At 34.7% G+C, this 25,108-nt stretch overlaps 1 protein-coding gene across 2 annotated transcripts in view; it reads right to left on the bottom strand.

The window, feature by feature from the left end:
- LOC107039954 (insulin-like growth factor 2 mRNA-binding protein 2) overlaps positions 1 to 24,930 on the bottom strand; it is a 77,661-nt gene extending 52,731 nt beyond the window's left edge. For both annotated transcript variants that reach the window (XM_015259830.1, XM_015259831.1), the window contains exon 1: positions 23,389 to 24,930. In XM_015259830.1, coding sequence (XP_015115316.1) covers positions 23,389 to 23,477 — 89 coding nt within the window. In that variant the 5' untranslated portion in view covers positions 23,478 to 24,930. The remainder of the gene's footprint in view (positions 1 to 23,388) is intronic.
- Positions 24,931 to 25,108: the final 178 nt, after the last annotated feature.

Here is a 25,108-nt window from a genome sequence, read left to right as displayed (position 1 = left end):
AATTTAATATAGAGAACACGGGGAAGATCCCGGGCGGGGGGAACTTTCACTCGGGGAAATACTTTGATGATGAGCGCTTTCGCTTTCACTTTCTGAGGGTGTGTGGAGTGCATGAACGCCGTCGGTAGGGTGAATCCCTAGGTTGACGATGAACATTTTTGAATGAAAACATTTTTTAATTTGAGGAGAAATTTAGTTCTCGAAGGAATTTTAATAGAAAAATTGTTGGGTTTCAACGGTAATTCGACTCTTTCCCTCGAAATAATCTCGGGGAGGAATGATTTTAGACGAGACAGTCGGGACCTTCTTTTTAGATGAGAAAACTTTCAACACAAATTTTCTTCTGATGTTTTCGTCTGCGATTACTTATTATTAAAATTATTTCATATTCCATCAGATGAGAAGAATAATTGAAGTCCAATTCAAAACCCTATTTCTGAATTATTACTGTATTTTTTAATTTTTTTAGACTAGAATTGTGGAGGATAAATCAGTAGCGAAACAGTAAAACGGTTCAAGTCGTTTTTCACTAATGGTCAATTTTTAATGAATATCTCAGAATCTAAAGCAGATAGCTAAATTTTTGTTATGACCTTTTTCGTAAAGCGAATTCTGAGCTACAAAAAAGGTAATTACGAACATTTTTTTATTTGCCTTAGATTTGAAGATATTTCTCAAAAACTTAGCTGAGAATTAAGCCGAGTTAGACCGTTTTACCGCTTCGCTACTAAAATCGTTTTCTAAATAAAAATTGAATTGTTACTTGGCGAGCAGATTTTTTAGACCCGTTTGGAGTAAAATGAGCCGTTTTAGATGGACAGTTCTCACTTTGAAGCTAAAAAAGTTCCTTTGAAATGAAATATTGCCAAGGTATTTTTTTCCGTCAGTTTTTAATGAATATCTCAGAAGCTAAAGCAGATAGCCAAATTTTTGTTATAACCTTTTTTGTAGAGCCGATTGAGAGCTACAACAAATGTAATTACGATAATTTCGCTATCTCCCTTAGATTCAGAAATATTCCTCAAAAACTCAACTGGGAGATGAGTCAATTTAAACCGTTTTACCGATTTGTTACTGAAATCGTTTTCTAAATAAAAAAACACTTTAGACCGGTTTGGAATAAAATGAGCCGTTTTGGATGATTTAGTTCTCATTTTGAAGCTAAAAAAATACTATTATTTTATTCCATTTTATGATTATAATACTATAATTATTTCAGTAGCGAAGTGGTAAAACGGTACAAGTCAATTTTGACTATTGACCACTTTTCAATGAATATCTCGAAATTGACGGGAGATAGCAAAATTTTTGTTATAAACTTTTTTGTAGAACCGATTGAGAGCTACAACAAATATAATTGCGAAAATTTCCCTATCTCCCTTAGATTCGGAAATATTCCTCAAAAACTCAACTGGGAGATGAGTTGACTTGAACCGTTTTACCACTTCGCTACTGATTTTACTTATAGTATTTTTTTCTATTAGTTAATATATTCAAAAAAATATTTCCTCGAGTTATGTTCAACAAATCATGAAAAAAATTGATCAAACATCTGCAATAATCCAATTTAAAACTCTCAGTAAAATAACTGCAATAAAAATGAATCTCCTAATCTTCAAGCATTGACGAAAAAAATAAAATTCAATTGCATTATTTGTATAATCAGTAAAAAAAAAGAAGGGAAAAAATTGAATTCTCCGAATATATTCAACGAACATGAGCAGGTGGGAAGCGAGTGACCTTGACTGGCACCAACGTTTATTTTTCTATTTTATAATCCCCCCTCTGTTTAGTTAACCATTCACGGTCGATTTAATTGTCTGACTGGCCGTCAAATTTCAAACCCACCATACGCACTATTTTTATTTAATTCTCCTCCACTCTCGACTCACCACTGGATAATTCAATCAAACCACCTCAGGGTTCATCCCCCCATGAATTCTGTAGTCATTGCTTACCTGCAACAGAGAAAAAAAAAGAGGGATTAAATTTTTTGGGGGATACGTAGCGTCGTGAGTGATTTGAGTGATGGATGAAAATTGATGGACTAATGTTTTCGTTATCCCGACGTTTTTACTGGGGCGTTAGTCGACTCTCGGGCTCTCGCGTTTTATATGGGCCCACCCTCTTCGGACGATCGATCCGGCGAGACTGCGAAAGTTTCAAGTAAAGTGATTACGGTCTCGTGGTTTCACGGGCAAACGAACATACTCTCGTTGAATTTTAAATGAATTGATTCATCATTTCAATCAATTCGTCATGAAGAAATTGAAGGAAAGGAAAAAGATGTTCTGAAAAAATCGAGAAAATCCGGGAAACTTTTCCGTCTGATGCCTTTCATGAAAGTTCGTCGAGGTTCTTCGGCGGTTGGTAGCGATCCAGGTCAGTGAATCCATGGATCTTACGACACAAAAGAGCTTGCATCGAGTGCATCAATCATTCTCATGAATTTGCAGATAAAAATGACGTTTCAATACAGCATAAATCATACTGGTGTATAAAGTATTCCGTGATTTATGGGTTCAGAATTTCTAAAATTTAGGTCAATGAAAAAATGACAGAGTGAATTTTGTGAAGTAGTTGTTGGATGAAAATAATGATGTTTTGTTCAAGTTGAAACTGAAAATTATTTCCTAGCGTAAATTAGAACCCCATTTCGTCTCATTTTCTCTGCCTATTGAGTCAGTGTGACCAATGGACACAGTGGAATTCCTGCATTATCGGCCGGCTGTACGACTAAGGTTTTCCATGGTTTCCCTTGCAGTCCTAGCCCGAATGGGGTACAGTTAAGAGTAAGACGGCCCATGGTAACGCAGAAAAAAATCAGAAGAGAGAAGTGGGAGAGGCAAGGCAGACGAACGGAGAGCCTATAAAACCGTAATGGTAGTAGGAAAAAAAATATGAATGAATAAAAAATATATATATATATAAAGATGAGGATTGACTAGGAAAGAAAAAAAAAGGAGTTGCAAAATGGAGGGAACCAATGAAGTTTTAAGAAAAGTATTTTTTAAATTCTGTAGAATTTACATTGGAAAACTATTTTATTAATTATTCACATTGGAAACTGGGTTTATCTTGAGAACGAATCGTTCTGGTCTAGGGCAAAAAATGAGAAGACTTTTTCTATGACAGACAATTTTGTACAAAAAATGTCCTCTGAGATTTTCTGTTAAAACCACTCAGTGCGGAGATTATTTGCAATTAACGAGGGAATGAAGATTTTGTTACATCTCATTTAAAGATATTCAGAAAAACATACCAATCAAATTAATTATTAGTTTCTACAGGTCGATCTGTCAGTAATAATCCATCGAAATAAACCACACGGGTATTAATTACCTGGAAATTCCCCGTAACCAACAAACAAACAAAAATGTATATTAAGAGAAAAAGAGTTTGAAACAAGTCTTGTTTGAACAGAAAAAATCGTAAATTAGCCACTTTCTTCATTATTCTTAAACACGGCATCGGAGAAATTGGCTCTTGATAACTGAGAAGAGATTCATTTACGCAAGACGATCCCTTTTTATGATGGAAATATCTCTCATAAAGTGAATTTTATTGAGAAATATTTTGTCCCCAAGTTACAACACTGCTATCATTACATATCATCATTACTACTCTTCAAGAATTCATTTCTTATCTATGAGCACTGAATACCCGAAACGAAAGACTTCTCGCCGTGATTTCACACTTGACATTTGGAAATTTCTTGTAGGTATGCACAGAAAATTGACATTCATTGGCACGACTAAGTCTATTTTGCAAAAAAAAATCACCCCAGGACGATTTCAAATCTTCGACATGTTGAATAAAACTAAAAAAATTACTAACCAATTAAATTAATCATCAACCTGTTCAGATCGATCATTACCCATCGCAATAAATCACACGGCTATTAATTGGCCGGAAATTCCCAGAAACCATCAGACAAAAAAAATTGTACATTCGGAGAAAAAAATCAGAAACAAGTCTTGTTTGAACCAAAAATATCGCAAATTGATAACTGAGCGGGTAGAAATCGTTTCGTTTAGAAATGCGAAAAATTTGACGAATCATTAACGCAAGATGGCGCCTTTTTATGATGCAAATATCTCTTATGCAGTGAAGTTCATCAAGAAATGTTTTCTTCCCAAGCTACAGCACTGCTATGATATCATTATTATTACTATATTCAAGAATTCATTTCTTATCTATGAGTACTGAATAGCCGAAACAAAAGTCTTCTCTCTCTGGTTTGACATAAAACGAACCTGTCCTGCTAACAATGAATTTTTTTGATAGAAATTTGAAGATTTCTCGTTTGAACAGAAAATTAAAATTAAAAACAAAAAAAATCACCACAGGACAATTTCAAATCTTCGACATAATGTTGAATGAAACTCAAAAAATTATTAAAAATTACCAATTAAATTAATCATCAAACTGTGTCGATCGATCATCTATCGCAATAAATCTCACGGATATTAATTAGCCGAAAATTCATCTCTTATCTTTGAGTGTTGAATAGCCGAAATAAAAGACTTCTCCCCCTTGTAGGAAGAACAATTCAAATAAGGTAAAGACTCATTAAATCACTCCCTATTTAACAATTGAAAGAATGGACATTCGTCTGTATATTGCAGATTCCCTGATTTCGCATAAAACAAATTTTTTGCGCTAGCGATAAGTTTTTCTGCTATAACTGTATAGATTTGTTGTTTCCACACGAAATTAAAATTTATTAACACGATTAAACCAATCTTTAAAAAAAAAATCACCCCAGGACAATTTTAAATCTTCGACATAACGTTGAATAAAACTCTAAAAATTATTAAAAATTACCAATTAAATTAATCATCAACTTGTGCCAATCGATCATTATCCGAATTATTATTTATTCGAAAATTTTCTGTAAAGAAAGAAAACAAGATGAAAACAACCACTGAAGCACAATCGTAATAAAAATATAAGAAGTTTATCAAGAAATATTTTGTTCCTAATTACAGCATTGCTATCATATCATCATTATTACTCTATTCAAGAATTCATCTCTTATTTTTGAATACTGAATAGCCGAAACAGAAGACTACTCTCCCTGGTTTCGCATAAAACGTTTTTTTTGCTAGCAATGAGTTGTTCTGTTAGGAATTTAGCGAGTTCTTATTTGCACAAAAAATGAAAATTCATTGGAACGACGAAGTCAATTTTTGTCAAAAAAAAATTTACGTCAGGACAATTTTAAATCTCCGAATAATGTCGAATAAAAAAAAGTTATTAAAAAAAAATAGAAACCTATCACAAAATTATTAAAAATTGCCAATTCACACGGCTATGAATTAACCGAAAATTCCCTGTAAAGCAAGAAAACAAGGCGAAAACAAACCGCTCAAGCATAATCGTACCGAAAATTTACGAAGTTTATCAAGAAATATTTTGTTCCTAATTACAGCATTGCTATCATATCATCATTATTACTCTATTCAAGAATTCATCTCTTATCTTTGAATACTGAATAGCCGAAACAGAAGACTTCTCTCCCTGGTTTCGCATAAAACGTTTTTTTTCGCTAGCAATGAGTTGTTTTGTTAAGAATTTAGTGAGTTCTTATTTGCACAGAAAATTAAAATTCATTGGAACAACGAAGTCAATTTTTGCAAAAAAAAATTTACGTCAGGACAATTTCAAATCTCCGAATAATGTTGAATAAAAAAAAGTTATCAAAAAAAATGAAAAACTATCAAAGAATTATTACAAATTGCCAATTAAATTAATCATCAACCTGTGCCGATCAATCATTATGCATCGCAATAAATCACACGGCTATTAATTAGCCGAAAATTCCCTGTACAGCAAGAAAAAAAGCCGAGAAAAACCGCTCAAGCATAATCGTAACAAAAATATACGACTCTTTCGGCATTTCTTTATAACCTAAACGCTCCCCGAAACCACTGGCCGTTTCCCATAGCATTTCTCATGTCTTCCTTTTTGGCTTGAGGGACTACCGTCCTCCCGTAAACACCCAAGGACTCAAAATCATTGGGTCGCGAGCGCGGTCCGATCGTGGCCCTACTCAAACGAAAACGAGACTCTTAATTTCGCATCGCCATAAATAATTTGACCGTTTCACTCCTTCCTCCTCCACCCCTCTTTGCCCTTGTTCGCGGAGTCTGTTCACCATCCTTCGAATGGTTTTCCTGGAACTCGGGTCCACTTCTCCAGTCTCACTCTCTCTCGCTCTTGTTTTCTCTAGTATGCTCTCCTTGTGGGAGACATGAGTGCGTCATAAAGTCGAGGCCACACCCGGCTTATGTTTTTTTCTCTTCTTTCTTTCGATGTCGGTATTATTATTGAGTTCAAACTAATTACAAACGCGTGGGAAGATTTATTTGACGGTTAGCAGTTTCCGCTTATGGTGCATACATTAATTTACTGGAGTGGGGAAAATTCAGTTTTGATCATTTTTTTTCTGAAATTTTTGGTACAAATTGAGGGAATTTCTGACAAGTGGAGTTCCGGCTGAAATGTCAGAAAATTTTGCCACTGAAAAATTTCAATTTGATTGGAAAATTAATGGAAATGGCTAATTTAATTCACGAATCAGTGATTTTTGGAGAAATGAAAACACTGTCATCTAATTGTTAAGGATACGGTACGGATTTCTTTATAGAGCCTGACGAAGCTACAATATATTTAGCGAAACGTCGCATCCTTGACAATTAGATCATAGTGTTTTGATTTCTCCAAAAATCCCCGATTTCTGGATTAATTTACATCGTTTGGAGATGAATACGTTTATTCATTGCTAATTTAAGTTTACTAATTCAATAAAAATGAGTAGAGATTGGAAAAATTCAAATGACTTGTAAAATATCAGACTTGCCGTAGAAATTTAGCGAGGAAATCTCAGCAAACTTCTTTATAAAGAATTTTATAAATGAATAAATAAAAAAAGAACAGTTTGACATTTTTAATAAGTATACTGCTTCCAACGATTTTTGAAAAATTGTATTCAGTTTAACTTTTGCCTTTTTGTAAGGAGTTTCTTCAATGAAAAAGGTTCTCTTAATATGTTCCTCTAAACCTACGAATTTTTTAGTTATTCCCAAACAAAATACCCTTCAATTTTTAATTCAGGAATTTTACCGACTGATAAATTCAAATTCTACATTACTCCCGGACTATTTTTCGGTCAAGCTTAGATGTTTTTAAAGTATAAATTACATGGAAAGCGGGATGCTACATGCTACCCATCGACTTTCTGGACCTCTACAAAAGAAATTTTTATTGAGATGTTTCTTTCTTGGAACAAGTATTATATACTTGCACCAATTTCAAATAAATAAGATTTTACGGTGAATATCAATCATTTCTTCTTGAGATACATTTACTTGAATCAAATAAAACAGTCCTTGGCGTTAAGTCACATGTATTCACCACAAAAATGGAAAAGTTCAATTTTTTTAAACCTAATGTAATCTCCAGTCGACAAATTTTCTACTTTCATGAATTTATCAAAAACTCGTACCTAGGAGATGATTACTTTGAGGAATGACTTGAATGTTGTTTTCTCGAATGAAGCTGATGTTTAAATTGAGCTTTCCGTACATCACGTTGAACAAAATTTGTGATATCCAAGTTTGCGTTAAATTGCCGTAATTTGTGATTCTGTTATTGTAAACTAATGCGATTTTTTTTAGTCAAGAAATATTAACTTCTTTTAACTCAACGTCATCTTACTACAATGTTAAAGCTTTTTCCGCGTAACAATATTCATGCTGATTCGGCATACGAAATGCTCACTTCAATTATAATTTACTTGGAACAGCGTATGATCGTGTTGATTGAGATAACAACCTATTTATTCATGAGAAAAATTTTGATTTTTGAGTAAACCAACGAATTTCTGGAATTAGCAAACTTTAAGCTAGAAAGAAATCAAATACTATTATTATTGCGACAAATAAAAGGAACTTCAATTCTAGAGAAGTTCGAGTTCTCCCAATCAAATGTATCTCAAGTAGAGATAACTGGTATTCACTATGAAATCATGTTTATTTGAAAATCAACAACAAAATGATAGTTTACGTAAAATTCTCTTGATAACATTAATTTTTTCTGTCAGTGTATATGAGGTCTTTTATGACTTAAAAGTATCTAAGATTTACTGAAAAATAGTCTTGGGTTTATGTAAAATAATCTCCAAATAAAAAATAAATTACATTTTTCAAATGATTTTCCGGAATTCCCTGCCCTTTTGTGTTCTATTCTTTCTTTTTCATTTTTTGTTACGTGACATTTGATGACACTTACGGGTCAGTAATTGGTGGTTAAATGAGAGTACAGAGGGGATAGGCAAGATGAGGTAGAGTACAGCACTTTGAGACCTCTCTTGGTTACTCGGCTCCTCGTGCCACCTTCCTTTCTGTACATGTTCTCCTCCTCAAAAGCTCATTCCCCACGGTCTCCACCTCTACCCTTCCTTCGCCCTCACACAGCTAGAAAGTAATCAATACTCGGAGGGAAGGTGTGCGTGAGTGGAGGAGTGTAGAGTCGTTGCGTCTTTCGGCTGAGACCATTGGAAAATCTCTGATTATTTTCAACACCCAATTGAATTCATCAATCTATTAATTCAATCATTCCAGATCAGTTATTGATGGGGAATATCTCGGGATTGGAAGGAAATTTTAGTACAGATCTTTTTTGTTGTCTCCATCAGAAGTTGATCAAAATTTTACATTCGGATTATAAAATAAGTATCAAAAATTTAGGACAAATTATTCATGTTGTTCATGTTGAAATTTCATTCAGAGGTAATTTTGAGAGACAGAGATATGAAAATAATAGAAAAAAACAATTTTCCATTTCAAAAATATTTTTGAAAGCTTCAAGATGAGACCAGATTTATTCAAATCTTATCATTTTGTCAGGAGATATTGAGGATTTAAAATGGTTTATTTTACGTTATTTTGCATCATTTGAAAAATAATATTTACCAAATTTTAAAACTTCTCATCACAATGGAATTTCCAATTAGAATTTAACAAAATTGGAGACAATTTAATTTTGTTCCTATTATAATCGTATTCAGAAATGACATTCATTTAATTTAAGATCAGTTCTAAGATATTCTCCAAAACTGCCGCCTAATAGGAATCATATTATTTTGCTTTACTATTTCACCACTGCCTTATATGAACAAAAAATATTATCATCTCGACGGAGAATAATGGTACTTGGAAAGAGATAAAAATTTGGAAAAGCTTCCTTGGAATTATCCTGTTCGTTATCGATTACGATTTATCTAAATCGTACCATTCGATGAGGAGATCGAATGGTATTGACGATTTACGAAGGTCTATTTTACTTACTTTCCCTCACTTGAAAAATAATATTTAACAAATTTTAAAAGTTCTTATCGCAATGGAATTTCCAATTAGAATGCAACGAAATTGGAGAGAATTCAACTTTATTCCTATCACAGTCTCATTCAGAAAAGATATTCATTCAATTTAAGATTAATTCCGAGATATTCTCCAAAACACGAGCCTAATAGGAATTAAATTGTTGAAAAACTAATATCATCTCGACGGAGGAAAATTCGACTTGAAAAGAGATAAAAATTTGGAAAAAATTCCTTCGAATTATCATGTTCGTTATCAATTAGGATTTATTCACATCGTACCATTTGATCAGAAGATATTGAAAATTTACGAAGATCTATTTAACTTTACTTACCCTCATTTGAAAAATATTTACCAAATTTAAAAACTTCTCATCACAGCTGAATTTCCAATAGAAAATTAAGAAAATTGAAGAGAAGTTAATTTCATTCCTATTACAATCTCAGTGCTTCAGGAACAGGGGAGTCTAATTGCCGTGCAAGAAGTACGAGTGTTTACGAAAAAAGGAAAAAGCGAAAAAAAGAAGAGAAGTTGAAAAAAAAGAAATGAGGAGTAAAGAAATGAAAGAAAGAACGGCTCCTACATACTTGAGCAATCGAGGGGCGCGTAATTGGCCCAGAGTCACCTTGAATGTGTGCATCCGGGGGTAAAAATTCCCGAAAAAAAAGAAGATGAGGAAGGGTGGAATATCTCTGCCTCTTCAGAGATTCTCAAAATGAATGTGAGGGGTTTCAGTGTTTTTTTGTGCTATTGAACGTCTTGTTTCAGTTGCCTCTTAATTTTCTGATTAAAAAAATGTCAAAAGTCATTTGAAAGACAATGGTGTACTTCAAGGACTTCCTGAAGTTTCAAATGCATCACAGGAATAATATGATGAATAGAAGAAAAAGGATTATTACAATTTTTCAACCCGTATTTACCAAGTTATGATTTTTTTTGTCATCAATTAATCCATTTCCATAGGTAATTTGGAGACATCAACTCAGACTTATCATTGACAAATAAAGAAAACAAAATGGAGCGATTGTAAGGAGAAAACTCCCTCTTGAGATGAAAAAAGTAGATCATGTTATTTAATTTCAGAAAAATTCATGAAGGAGTCTTCCTTCCTTCAACATTTACTTGAAGTTTGTCCAGTTCTCGAACAAGAATGATTCTTTTTTAATTAGAACAAAAAATCATTCTATTTACAATATTTCTATCGTTTATTCCACGAACTTTTGTGTGGGAACTTTTCTCCAGTCAATAATTTACTTTCTTGAAAGTTCTTGAGTACTAATTCGCTAAAAATGATTGTCATACGCATTCTGAGTAGAGAATTGCATTGCCGTTTTGGTATTGTTGACAATAACTTCAGTAATTGATGATTTCATTCCTGTATCTAATTTAGAAATAGATGTTTCAATAGCTAACGAAGTCCAAATCTGAGAAAAATACCAAATTTTTCAAAGAATTTAGTGTTTAGAGTTGAATGAATTAAAGATATTCATTCAATTCAAGATAAATTTTGAGATATTTTCTAAAACTACAACCTAATAGGAATCAAATTATTTTGCTTTACTACTTCATTACTGAGTTGTACAATAAACAAATACTGCAATCTCCACGAAGGAAAATTCTACTTGAAAAAAGACAACAATTTAGAGAAGTTTCCTTGGGGTTAATCTGTTTATTGTTGCAGGATACATAACTATTCCATTCATGTATGAAATCCAGAAATTGATATTTCAATAGTCGACGAAGGCCGAATCTAAGATAAATACCAAAAATTTACAGAGAATTTAGTATTTAGAGTTGAATGAATTAAACACAATTCAAGATCAATTCCGTGATATTGTCCAAAACTATACCCTAACAGGAATCAAATTGCTTTGCTTTACTACTTTACTACTGACCTATTCAAAAAACAAACATCATCATCTCCCTCAAGGGAAATTCTTTTTGGAAAGAGATAAAAATTTGGAAAAGTTTTGGAAACTTACAGACATGATTATTCCCTTCATCTATTCAATCTAGAAATCGATGCTTTAATAGTCAACAAAGTCCGAATCTGAGAGAAATACTAAATTTTTCAAAGAATTTAGTGTTTAGAGTTGAATGAATTGAAGATGTTCACTCGATTCAAGATCAATTCCGAAACTACAGCCTAATAGAAATGAAATTCAGTAGCGAAGTGGTAAAACGGAAACTGGTCCATTTTGATAATTGACCAGTTTCCATTGAATATCTCGGAATCTAAGGGAGATAGCAAAATTTTTGTTGTAACCTTTTTTTTAGAGTCGATTAAGAGCTACAACAAATGTGATTACAAAAATTTCGCTATCTCTCTTAGATTCGGAAATATTCCTCAAAAACTCAACTGGAAATACGGAAAACAAATATTCTAATTTCCACGATAAAAAATTTTCCTCCAGTAAAAGAGTAAGAATTGTTGGCAGAATTTTCTGGACGTTTACCAGTTTTTTTGAGGAATTTTGGAAAGATTGTTGAACTAAATCTTTTGGAAGATTTGTGTCAACACATATCTTTCTTCTATTCTACTAGATTTCCTTTTTTACTTGAATTCCCACAAATTTCTCGGCACTTAGAAATTTCACTGAGAGAAAAATATAATTCTTCTGACTATATTCCATCACCATCGAATTATAGTCAAAAAGTCCTCAACAATATTTCATGGGTTACGGTAACTATGGCCGCAGAAATAATTACTACAATGGAATGTAGTCATTGCAATTATTTTATAGTTCTCCTCACGATAGATTTGTCGTGGTTACTTTTGAACTTTGGTTAATTTAATGTTATGTGCCGCATACAAAAAAAAATCGTATCGTTCACCAAAATGCCTCAACTATTTTCGTATTGTAAATCGAACTTCAAATTTTTCTCTCAGTGTTTATACGCTGTCATTACACATGCTTCTCCATGAAAAAATTCGGCAAATTTTTACTTAAAATTCTCCGCAACCTCCCCTTTCACCGCCGCAAGTCTTTATTCATAAGAATATATCAAGCTGTAAGGAAACTCCCCCAGCCGTATGGTCTCCGGTGAAAACTGCCACGCGCAGCTGAAACTTTCCTCATGAACCTTTGACAAGAGTTTTTCCAGGAATGTCTCCAATATCACAGAGACACATCCAAGAAGACCAACAACACAACGGTAGGTGGATTATCCATTTGGCTCACTCTTCATTCTCACAAGTACACTGAGTTATGATGAACGCAAAAGAAAACAAAGTGAGATGGAAAAACCTAGTTTCTTGTAAATTTACCGGCTAGATCCGAATAGAAATAAAGGCAAGTCTGGAGTGAAAGGTAGATCAATGGATTCGGATGACTGAGCGTGCAAATGTTAAACAAAAAGTGAAGGATGATGTGAGAAGAAGGGCCACGTGTTGAATGTGGAAGAGGAGAATGGAGGGAACTGAAAAGTGAGTAAAAGCTGAGACATGAAAATTCCTTTTGTATGTGCGTCAATCTTTTTAATCTTGACATAGCAGTGACGGCTGTGTATGCTAGTTGCAACAAAAGAGAAGTTCGGTAAACTCTTGTGACGCAGAAACTTATTTTACAGTTGCTATAAATAGTTAATGATTAAATAAATCGATCAATAGATGGGAGCATTAGGATACAATGGGGTTGGAGGGTTCGCTTCAGGAATAAAAATGGGGGAATTGGATTGGAATATGGGAGATGGGGAAGGTTGGGTATGCAAATCAAATCCGGTGCGGTTTTGAAAAATGGCGATTGGATTGGGGACGCCATTTTTACGCACGTAATCGATTCAGCAAAGCTCGGAGGTATTGCAAAAGAATTTGATATCGAGGTTTGGGGATTTGGAGGAGATTAATGGGGGAGAGAGGGAGGGGAAGGAGGGAATTGCTCCTTTTAGAATTTCTGGGGAAGCGGAAGGATGTTAATGGACACCTCGAGAGTTGTTGGTTGATTTTCGTGGCGATTTAGTGGTTTTTATTTTTAGAATTGCGTGTTTTTGGTGAAGACAGGTATACTAGAAACCTTAGAATTAGAATTTTTTAAGATTCAAAAGTGCAGGGCAGAACGCATCGGTTGATATTAGTGGAATCGTGATAATTTTACTCCAAAATGTTGGATATTTCCCACGATAAGGTACAGCATTGGTTTGGAATTAAAGGTAAGGGTCTTATGTGCGTTGATTTGTTGAAAATTATATGAAAATTGTAAGATTAAACTGAATTGTAACGAATGACTGAAAAGATTAAAAATACAAGTAGACATTACATCCAGAAAAATGATTGATTTTAATTAAATAAACTTTATTTGAATTGAAGAAATTCGTTGTTAGAATCAAATAAACGGGTTATTTGATTCAAGTTAAAGTTATTTAATTCAAATGAACAATTTTTCTGCGTCCAGTGAAAATTAACTGTTCGATTTTCGACAGCCATTGGAGTGTTAGACCTATTGTTCTTTCAATGATTCGTATCCATCAAATAGATGACAACCTTTTCTGTATTGTTGGCTTGTAATGAAGGGCTCAGTGCCGAAACAATCGACAATATCGACAAGACAAGATCAGTCCATTTATCACGTTTGACCACTTCTATACAGCATTGTTAACTAAAAGATGGTCTTTCCTCAATTTCTACCGAATCAGAAGCTGTTTGCTCTTATCAGATACCTGAAAAACTTTTGGATTACTTCCCTAGAAATATTCCCATCAAAGTTCTCCTACTTAAAATTATCTAACATTAGAATTTGATTGTCTTTGATACAAATCCATGACAATCTCTCTTATACACGGAGATAAATGGTCTGTAAAAATTACGGAACTCACAATTCGCTCAGCGATTACGGAATCGACTTGGAAAATTTAAGTGACGGTATCGTAATTTTTCACAGGAGATTCAGATAAAAATTACGGAACGCTCTGTAAAAATTTCGTGACAGTTGCGTATCATTTCCTACAACGTCATTTCGCTCCGGAATTACGGAAAAGATACGTAATTTTTATTGAATATTTCTCTCCGTGTATTGCTCGCTCGTATTGAATCAGTCATTGCTGTAATAATTGACAAGACAAGATAATTCAACTTATCAGATTTTATCACTTCCATACGTAGGTAGGGAACACCATGAAAATGGTCTTCTACGAAATCAGAAGCTATCTAATGTTTTCGGACGCTTGAACAACTTCATCAAATTATTCTCATTTCGTCCGTAAATGTTACCCATTTTTTATAAAACCGTCGTTCAATACTTCAATTTTTTCTCTGTTCATTCAAATATATGACAAGTTTTACTGCTTGCATTCAATCATACATCATCGAAGTAATTGAGAATATTGACAGGACAAGACAAGTCGGCTGATCACATTCTACCACTTCCGCACACAATTGTGGGCAACAAATTCTCTCTCTCTCTCTCAAGTTTACCAAGAACAAATTTATCAGAAGTTTTTGGATGCAATCAAACTCCCGAAGAACTTCCACAAAAGCTTCCTAGAAAGATCGAAATTCAAACTGTCCTCATATGCCTCTTAAAAATTGTCTGTTTGGTGCAAATCCATGGCAAACTGCTCTGATTTTTTAAATCACTCATTACCAAAACAATTGACAATATGGACAAGACAAGAACAGGTTTTCTTTCAGTTTCTCTTCAATCAGAAGTTCTTTGATGCTATCAAACTCCTGAAGCTTTCCCCCGAATCGCATTCAGTGCGACTATCTTTAAAAAATTGGTAGTCAACAGTCCATGAAATTTCATTTTTTTTCTAACAGTGCACGTATTGAATCACTTATCGAAATAATTGACAAGTCGACTTTCACGACGTCCATACACGATTGTCCCCACAAAAAATGCTTTTCTTCCGTTCCTATTCAACCAAAATCTGTTTGATGCTATCAAACCCCCGAAGAAACTCCGTAGAGGTTTCCTAAGGATATCCTCACCAAATTATTCCCATTTCACTCCTAGAAATTGTTCGTCTGTAATGGAACAAAGGCGACGAGACTGAGGTATTGAATTACTGAAAAAAAATTGCAATATCTCTCTTTCAAACTTCCCCAGACCGCCCCGATTTCCGGGATTCTACCTGATGTAAACCGTTAGGTCCAAAATCCCTTTTTCCAGAAAGGCCACCTCGACAGTTCGATCGTTGATTATCGAAGGATGATACTCGATGGGATTAGTTAGCTCTGGGTTTCACCAATGCGCAGTTAACAGGTATAGAAGGTAGAAGGAATCCATCGCCTTCCGGGGACGAAACAAACAAGATGAGGCATATATAACCTCAGGTAGTCAATTCTCATGGCCGTTTGTAGCCACATAAAGACAGACTGTTTTTGTGTGTCGGGTACAGGGCCATGTGGGTGAGGTTTTGTCGGGCTGATAGATGCTAAAGCCGACGGAGGTGGAGAACCCAAGAGGGCACTTCTTGGAAATCGCTCAACAAAACTCTATGCTTGCTCATAACGGATAGGGAAAAAGAAGGATGGAGACTAAAGAGATTGGGATGGGTTTTACTGGGCTCCCAGGGTTTCTACTTCTCCAGAGACAATCAGCCGTGTTTGCATATTACCTGAGCTCGACATTTTTCTTTGAAAACTACTACTTCGTCGCCTCCGTAGGGATTGGAAATTTTAAGTCCGAGTTGAACTGAGAGACTTAACGATTTCCCGCCGAAATTCATAATTTTCTGGGCTCTCTTTGGAGAGATGTTGGACATTTCCGATCCAAAAAGAGGCTGACGATCCTTCTTATCCGGATTGTTCTCGAGACATCCATCGAAAACGATTTCGATGTTAAAATGAATTTTTACAATATCTCGAGAACTGTTCGAGTAAACGAGGTCGTCATATTCTTTTTGGATAGGATTTTTCCCCGGCTTTCCGATAGCTTCGACGGTTTTTGTGAGAAACCATTCTGTCGGTTTCAGCTCGGAAAAGAGAGATTTTTTGAGACGATAAGTTAGGTTTTCCGCTGAGATGACTTTCCGGGGCGATTTTTCTCCCGAAAAATTGAAGAATTCGATGTTACCGGCCCTGCGGGGGCGGAACGCGCGTTTCAGCCCGCAGATAGAGCCACGCACAACTCTACGCACAGCAAAACTGAGTCACGCACGATTCCGCGTTTCATAACCGCGTGCTCGATACCACGTTGCCTGATTTTCATACTCAAATTCATTCGTATCGTATTTATAAATAAAAACGCAATATTCCATTGAGCAAATTTATCCCCCCGAATGATTCTATCTGGACTCATCGTTAATCATCTGCGAGAATTTGGGAATAATCACTTGCGGAATTTCTCAGCTAAATACTTTCCCCAACTCGAAGTATCGCATTCTAAAACCTCAATGATTTCATGATTTTTAAGTTGCGCATTTTAAAGAGGAGCACGAGAATGAGTCAAATGGAAAATATTATTTTTCAACAAAAGTAAAGAAGAAACGCTAATTACTTTCCCCAACTTAAAGTATCGCATTCTAAAATGTCCTCAATGATTTAATGATTTTTAAGTTGCGCATTTTAAAGAGGAGCACGAGAATGAGTCAAATGGAAAATATTATTTTTCAACAAAAGTAAAGAAGAAACGCTAATTACTTTCCCCAACTTGAAGTATCGCATTCTAAAATGTCCCCAATGATTTCATGATTTTTAAGTTTCTCATTTTAAAGAGAAGCACGAAAATGAGTAAAATGGAAAATATTATTTTTCAACAAAAGTAAAGAAGAAACGCTAATTACTTTTCCCAACTTGAAGTATCGCATTCTAAAATGTCCCCAATGATTTCATGATTTTTAAGTTTCTCATTTTAAAGAGAAGCACGAAAATGAGTAAAATGGAAAATATTATTTTTCAACAAAAGTAAAGAAGAAACGCTAATTACTTTCCCCAATTTGAAGTATCGCGTTCTAAAACGTCCTCAATGATTTCATGATTTTTAAGTTGCGCATTTTAAAGAGGAGCACGAGAATGAGTAAAATGGAAAATATTATTTTTCAACAAAACTAAAGAAGAAACGCTAATTACTTTCCGCTACTTGAAGTATCGCATTCTATAATCTCCCCAATGATTTAATGATTTTTAAGTTTCATATTTTACAAGAGAAGCACGAAAACAATGAGACAAATCGAAAATATTATTTTTCAACAAAACTAAAGAAGAAACGCTAATTACTTTCCGCTACTTGAAGTATCGCATTCTATAATCTCCCCAATGATTTAATGATTTTTAAGTTTCATATTTTACAAGAGAAGCACGAAAACAATGAGACAAATCGAAAATATTATTTTTCAACAAAACTAAAGAAGAAACGCTAATTACTTTCCGCAACTTGAAGTATCGCATTCTAAAATGTCCCCAATGATTTCATGATTTTTAAGTTTCACATTTTAAAGAGAAGCACGAAAACAATGAGACAAACGGAAAATATTATTTTTCAACAAAACTAAAGAAGAAACGCTAATTACTTTCCGCAACTTGAAGTATCGCATTCTAAAATGTTCTTAATGATTTCATGATTTTTAAGTTTCGCATTTTAAAGAGGAGCACAAAAACAATGAGACAAATAGAAAATATTATTTTTCAACAAAACTATATAAGAAACGCTAATTACTTTCCCCAACTTGAAGTATCGTCTCTAAAATATCCCCAATGATTTCATGATTTTTAAGTTTCGCATTTTGAAGAGGAGCAGAAAACAATGAGTCAAATGGAAAATATTATTTTTCAACAAAAGTAAAGAAGAAACGAGAAGCGACCTCGAATGTTGGGGTCCACAAGCGGCCAACACCATTAATGCCAGTGAAGCCGATGGGTTGAAGGCGCTTCTGAGAATTTCATCCACATTCGAATTCGTAACGTGCGTTCCATGGGCTCTAGCCACATACCACCGTACTTTACAAACACACCAATACGTCCAAAAGAAAAAAAGAAGCGTTCATTATATATGAGAAGATCTAACTGGCCGAAAAAAACAAGAGTGAGCGAGACGGAGACACTGTTCATTCTATTGCCAAGGAATCACCGCTAATTTCCAGAGATAACGCCATTGCGTTTGCGTCATCAGCCAAAGATATTTCGAATATTGCAGATGAAATTCGGGAAAAATAGAGAAGATAATTGAAAGAAATTCTCAATAATTTTTTTCGGAGCGAAAAGAGATTCTGCCAGATTTTTCTTGCCATTTTGCTTCATGAAGTTCAGTCTTGAAGACTTGATTTCTCATTTTGATGAATAAGCTCTCGTTCGGTTGTTGGAAGTCATTGAATGGAGGGAGGGGAAAAAATTGGTGGACTGACGTAATTTCAACGCTCTTTCGGGCACTATGTTTTCAGAAAAGTGCTTACATCCGGAAAACGGACGCACACGCCATCACCAATACCATCACCAAACGGCCTCACATTGACGGTAGAGTGGAAAGTTCTAGGTGCCGACCTAGGCACAGTGCAATCGCAAATTGTTTGGTGGGTTCAACTCTTCATTTAACACGTGGAGATCGGACGACTCAACAAGCATTTTGTAATTATCTGTTCTTTGGCAGGGAAAATTCAATGATTGACGGAGCGAAAAATCTTTTAAAAAATAGGCTTAAATTCGTTGTGCATTCGGTTTTCAGGAATTTTTATCAGGATTCTAGTAAGAAATGCCATAATTCCAGCGTGAATTACAATATCCGTACTGTTCCACTCGAATTTTCGCTGGAAGTATGACATTTTTCCATGATTTCAGCGTAAATTACAATATTTGTGTTGAATTTTCGCTGAAATTATGATATTTTTTCATAATTCCAGAGTAAATTATAATATTTGTGTTAAATTTCGCTGAAATTATGACATTTTTCCATAATTCCAGCGTAAATTACAATATTTGTGATGAATTTTCGCTGAAATTATGAAATTTTTCCGTAATTCCAGCGTAAATTTCTGTTGAATTAAAAAATTATTTTCTTCCAATTTCTGTTGGATTTTCGCTAGAATTGTGGAATTGTGGAATTTCATTAGGAGAAGGTGGGAAAAAGTGGAGTTTTGTCAAAACAGGAAAAGAAACATTTTCTTGACATATTGAAGTAGGAATTTTTGTGAATGAAAGGAAGAGGCTCATAGAACTGTTGAAGGAACTGAATTATCCACGAAATTCCTCATTTTTCTGATATCCTTCATCTTCAGGGAGATTACACAAATCAAGATCATTTACCTTGAATATAAATTCTTTCAGAAATTCAGAGGTCCTTTTCATAGTCCAGAAAATTTTCCACCAAAAATTCTTTTCCACATTTTCTCCTAAAAACACTAATTACCGGCATAATTTCACTTTGCAGAAGATATTTAGAATCAATGTTGATCACAAAGATTCAACTTGGAATGCATTTTCCTCTTTGCGTCCATCTGAAATTTCGTCTTTTATGTTTATTCACATCATCCAGCTCACTTCTGATCTTTGTGAATGGCAAACATGATAAAACCAAGCGAATAAACCATTTCTTAATTTTTTTTATTTGAAGAAATAAATTTTTTCCCATAACTAAGAGGAAACGAAATATTTTCTTAACATTTTGGAGCAGGAATTTTAGTGAATGGAAAGGAGAGACTCATGGAATTGTTAGAGGAGCTGAATTATCCACAAAATTGAGAATTTTTTCTGACACCCCTTATCATCAGGGAGATTACATAAATCAGAATCATTTACATTGAATATAAAATCTTTCTGAAATTCTGAGGACCTTTTCAAATCCCAATAAATGTTCTACAAAAAATTCCTCCGACCATTTTCTCCTAAAATTACTAATTACCAAGATAATTCCATAATTCACAGATAATCATCACGCTCACTTCTCATCTTTTTCAGCGGCAAAAATGACAAAATCAATCAAATGAACGATTTCTTATTTTTTTATTAGAAGAAAATAAATATTTTCTTGGAATTTTGGAGCAGGAATTTTTATTAATGAAAGGAAGAGACTCACGGAAGTATTGGAGAAGTCGAATTATCCACGAAATTCATAATTTTTTCTGATACCCCTGATCTTTAGCGAGATCACACAAATCAGAATCATTTATATTGATATAAAATCTTTCCGGAATTCAGAGGTCCTTTTCATATCCCTGAAAATTCTCAACAAAAAATTCCTCTCCCCAGTTTCCCCTAAAATTACTAATTACCGAGATAATCCCATAATTCCCAGATAATCATCGCGCTCACTTCTCATCTTTTTTAGCGCCAAAAATGATAAAAATCAATCAAATAAACGATTTCTTGGTTTTTTATTAGAAGAAAATAAAAATTTTCTTGGAATTTTGGAGCAGGAATTTTTATTAATGAAAGGAAGAGACTCACGGAAGTATTTAAGAAGTTGAATTATCCACAAAATTAATCATTTTTTCTGATACCCCTCATCTTCAGCGAGATCACACAAAACAGAATCATTTACATTGATATAAAATCCTTCCGAAGTTCAGAGGACCTTTTCATATCCCTGAAAATTCTCAACAAAAAATTCCTCTCCCCATTTTCTCCTAAAATCACTAATTACCGAGATAGATCCACAATTCACTGGTTATAAGTGAATTTTCCTCGCACGACTGAAACATTCTCCCGAAAAATTTCATTTTATAATGGAATTTGATCATTCGTAGCAGATAATATCCTGAATGAAGCGGCTCAATTTATACGACTGTCAGAGGGGTAGAATATAATCCAATATTCCATTCAAACCATTCTGAAATTACGAGGAGGGAAACTTATGAATTCCTCTCTGTCACCAAATTTCTCGCTATGAAAATTCGAAGCCCCCTTCCGGTGCTAATAAAAGCCAGAATGGGGCCTTCGCCCCTTCGGTTCTTTGACAAAAACCCCCTCGCAACGTATATGGTCTATATTTTCCGTCATTATTTTTCGGGTGTATCATACGGGTACGACATGGAGAACTATTTTAGGCGACCATGCGGCAACACGCGCCGGTTCCTTGGCCACCCATGTTAACGGCGTTTCACAGTCACCGCCGTCACCTTCGAATGAGTCACGTCTACTTACGGTCCCCCACACCGGCCTTAACTTAATCATTTCTTTTGTCATTTATTTTTCATTTAATTGCTTTCATTCATTAACTTCCCGCCTGATTCAAACGCTTCGCGGCCAATTCCTTTTGACAATGAAAGTAAAATTGAAGAACAGAATTTAGTGTTGAAACAAAATGTTCTTAAATGTGGATTGAATCATCAACGTCACTGGGTTACATGTAAATTAATGAAAAATTTAGTTTGAGACGGTATTTTCCTCATTCGTAAGTCGGGAATATCTCCCAACCAGCTGATTTTACGTGAAAATTTCAGAAGAATTTTTCGTAGAGAAGAGTATTCTCCGCGAAAACGATCTTGTGACATTTTTTTGTAGAATTAATCGGGAGAAATAAACTTGTCGTATTGAACGTATTTTCGTCGTATTTTACGTATTTAAAAAATTTCTTTATCATAAATTATAATGAGTGAAACATTAATTTGAAAAATTATTTTCCTCATTCGTCACATTTCGTTTCAACTCGGTCAGGAAATCATCAGTCAAATTGAAATTGTAACGTTTTTGCTGGAAATTGTGTTGTTAATTCAAACACAATTTGTTTAAATTGAATTCAATCGCATTGGGATAAATTAAAATGACTGAAAAATTGAACTAAAATTATTTTCTTCTATCGTTAAATGGGGGTTATTTATTTTTTGTAACGAATTGAATTTTCTACAAAAAATAATTCTTGATATTTTGCTATGAAATTATCGTTAAGAAGAGAATTTACGAATGACCAAATCCACCGCTTTACAAGATTGTAAAATTATCGTTAAGAAGAGAATTTAAGAATAACAAAATCCACTGAGTATGACTTTACAAAACCCCCGAATTTTATGTTCATCGACTCAAACGCAACAACTGTATTGGGTTAAATGAAAATGAATGAAAAATTAAATTGAAATTATTTCCCCAACAGTTGATACCACGAGAAAATTAGAGAGAACATTTTTTGTAACGAATTGAATTCCCTACAAGAAATAATTCTTGATATTTTCCTATGAAATTATCGTTAAGAAGAGAATTTACGAATGACAAAACCGTCCGCTTTACAAGATTATAAAATCCCTGAATGCTATTTTTATTCACTCAAACCCAATAACGCAATAATTGCATTGGGTTAAATTAAAATGATTGAAAAATTAAATTAAAATTATTTTCTTCAATCATTGAATGGGGATCATTTCTCCAACAGTTGATACGATGAGAAAATTACAGAAAACATTTTTTGCAACGAATTGAATATTTTTAATTTATGGGATTATCGTTAAGAGAATTTAAGAATAACAAGACCCACCGAATGACTTTACAATATTGTAAAACCCCCGAATTCTATTCTCATCCACTCAAATGCAATAAATTTATTTTCCTCATATTTATTCTCCTCCCATTAAAATTAAAATGACTGAAAAATGAAACTAAAATTATTTTCTTCAATCGTTAAATGGGGATTATTTCCCCAACAGTTGATTCCACGAGAAAACTACAGAGAACATTTGTTCTAACGAATTAAATTTTCTACAAGAAATAATTCATAACATTTTCCTATGAAATAATCGTCAAGATGAGACTTTACGAATGACAAAACCCACCGAATATGACTTTACAAGATTGTAAAACCCCCGAATGCTATTTTCATCCACTCAAACGCAATAACTTTTATATTCCTTACATTCATTCTCCTCTCATTCGCCCGAACAATGACAACTAATCCCGTCTCATTCGAAAAATAACCGCTGATTGTCATTCCCTGACAGTCGTCACCCATTCTTTTATCAACCTCTCCATTCCCAACAAATAACATCAACAAGTCCCCGCAAACAGCCTATTCCCCCGGAAATCTGGTCAAAAATTTTCCACCACAGTTCCAAACCCTCGACTGCTTTGAAATTCGCCAAACAAAATATTACAATTTCGAAGCAATCGAATCCAACTAAAATCAAATCCACAAACTTAATTAATTACCTTGCAGCGTCTCCATTTTTCTCCTCAATATCCAGTCGCTCCATCTCCTTCTGGAGCATGCCCCCCTCGGCGAATTTATCCAACGACATTTTATCAATCCAATCACCCACAAAAAAACTGTGAAAATCAATTAAACTGCTCCAAAGTCACCACCAACTTGATAAACAAAAATTACTGGCCTTTCACACTTCCTCCACGATAAATAATATCTCCTCCCTTCTATATATACTATTTATATATAAATCTTTCTCTTCCTTAAACCGTAATATCCTTAATAAATATTAAAGGAGCTCAAATATTTCTATCGCTCAGCAATAATGCTCAACGACTGAGGTAGACTCAAACACTGGCACACACTTTAAATCCTTCCTCCAATATCCGACCGTTAACACTTGACTCTTCTTTGACGCAAACAGCCGAAAGGTAAGTCTCTCTTTAAATTTATTAAATTAGGATAAAAACTCTCTGAATAGGTTAATAATAAATATAATAAACCAAATTCGGGTAAAAAAAATAATAATAACAGGGGGGGGATGGGTTTGTCACGGGTACAACAACACCACTGGGGCAATACACTCCTCACGCGGGTTTAGCAACCGGCGACAGTTGTTACTAGAATGCCTAGCGTTTCCTCACTCCCTCTCTTCTTCGCCCCTCCTCCAGGTTTTCTATCTTTCCTTCGAGCCGGTCCGGGGTTCGGGGCTCCTCAGTCCGCGTGAAAACGCTCCCTTTTTCCCACTCCCCTTCTCTTCACTCTCGCACTTCACCGAATTTTCCTGGATTATTCAGACGATCAATTTGCTTTTTTTTTATTATTATTTTGGCGAGCTGTTGGTTAAACACAGATTGGCAGTGATTACTTATTCCAATTGTTATTGACGAACAATTTGATTACTCAACTCCACAATTACCACAATTAAAATGCACCACTGGGTTTCATTCAAATAATAAATGAAATAATAAGTCACAAGTTCATTAGCACGTAATTGTTTGAATTTTGAAAGAATGTCCGAGACCGAAAAACGTTGGGCTGCGAAAACCGCCCACACGATGCGTACTTAATTCCGTATGATACTGATGTGGAATATGAGAAAGGGGGGGATTGGTGGTGAATAAAAAAAAATACAACACCGACAGAAATTTTCTCTTCCTCGATTTTCGGTATACGCGCGTCACGTACATGCACGCGTGCGTACTGTCGGGGCGTCGGCGGATTCGAGCGGCGTCGGCGGAGAGAGTAAAATAAATTGAGAATTGGGTGGTGGTAGAAAAGGTTTAATTTCTGCTTTTCCTTGCGGGTGGTGGGGGTGTGGAATTTAATGAACTGGGATTATTGTTTTATTACTGTCGTGTGAAAAATTTGGATTGGGAGAAAATTGAGGAATTTTCAAAAAAAATTTTCTTCTCTTTTGGGAAATGAAAATTCAGCCGAAATGGGGATGATTTAACCAAAAATAAAAAAAAAATTGTCGCTTGCTGGTGGTGGCACAGCCGTGTGAAAACAGCAGCCGTGCTGTGGTTTAATATTGCCGGTATATCCTGTGCGAGAAAGCGCGGGTACACTGATATTATTTTTATAATCGTGGTGCGCAGCATAGTCGCATTAAGAGCGGGCATGGGGCTAGGCCGCGCCCAGTTGTGCCCCCACTATGGGTCACAGCCACCCGGTGTATCCCCACTTTTGTTGGATTTCGGGTGGACAACGGCGGCGGTCGGGGGG

The sequence above is a fragment of the Diachasma alloeum genome, unplaced genomic scaffold, assembly GCF_001412515.2.
Source record: "Diachasma alloeum isolate Michigan unplaced genomic scaffold, Dall2.0 Dall_scaffold_00313, whole genome shotgun sequence".
In the NCBI taxonomy this organism is placed as follows: domain Eukaryota; kingdom Metazoa; phylum Arthropoda; class Insecta; order Hymenoptera; family Braconidae; genus Diachasma; species Diachasma alloeum.
Note: the sequence above shows the minus strand (reverse complement) of the source record. Positions and strands in the feature narration are given on the sequence as shown.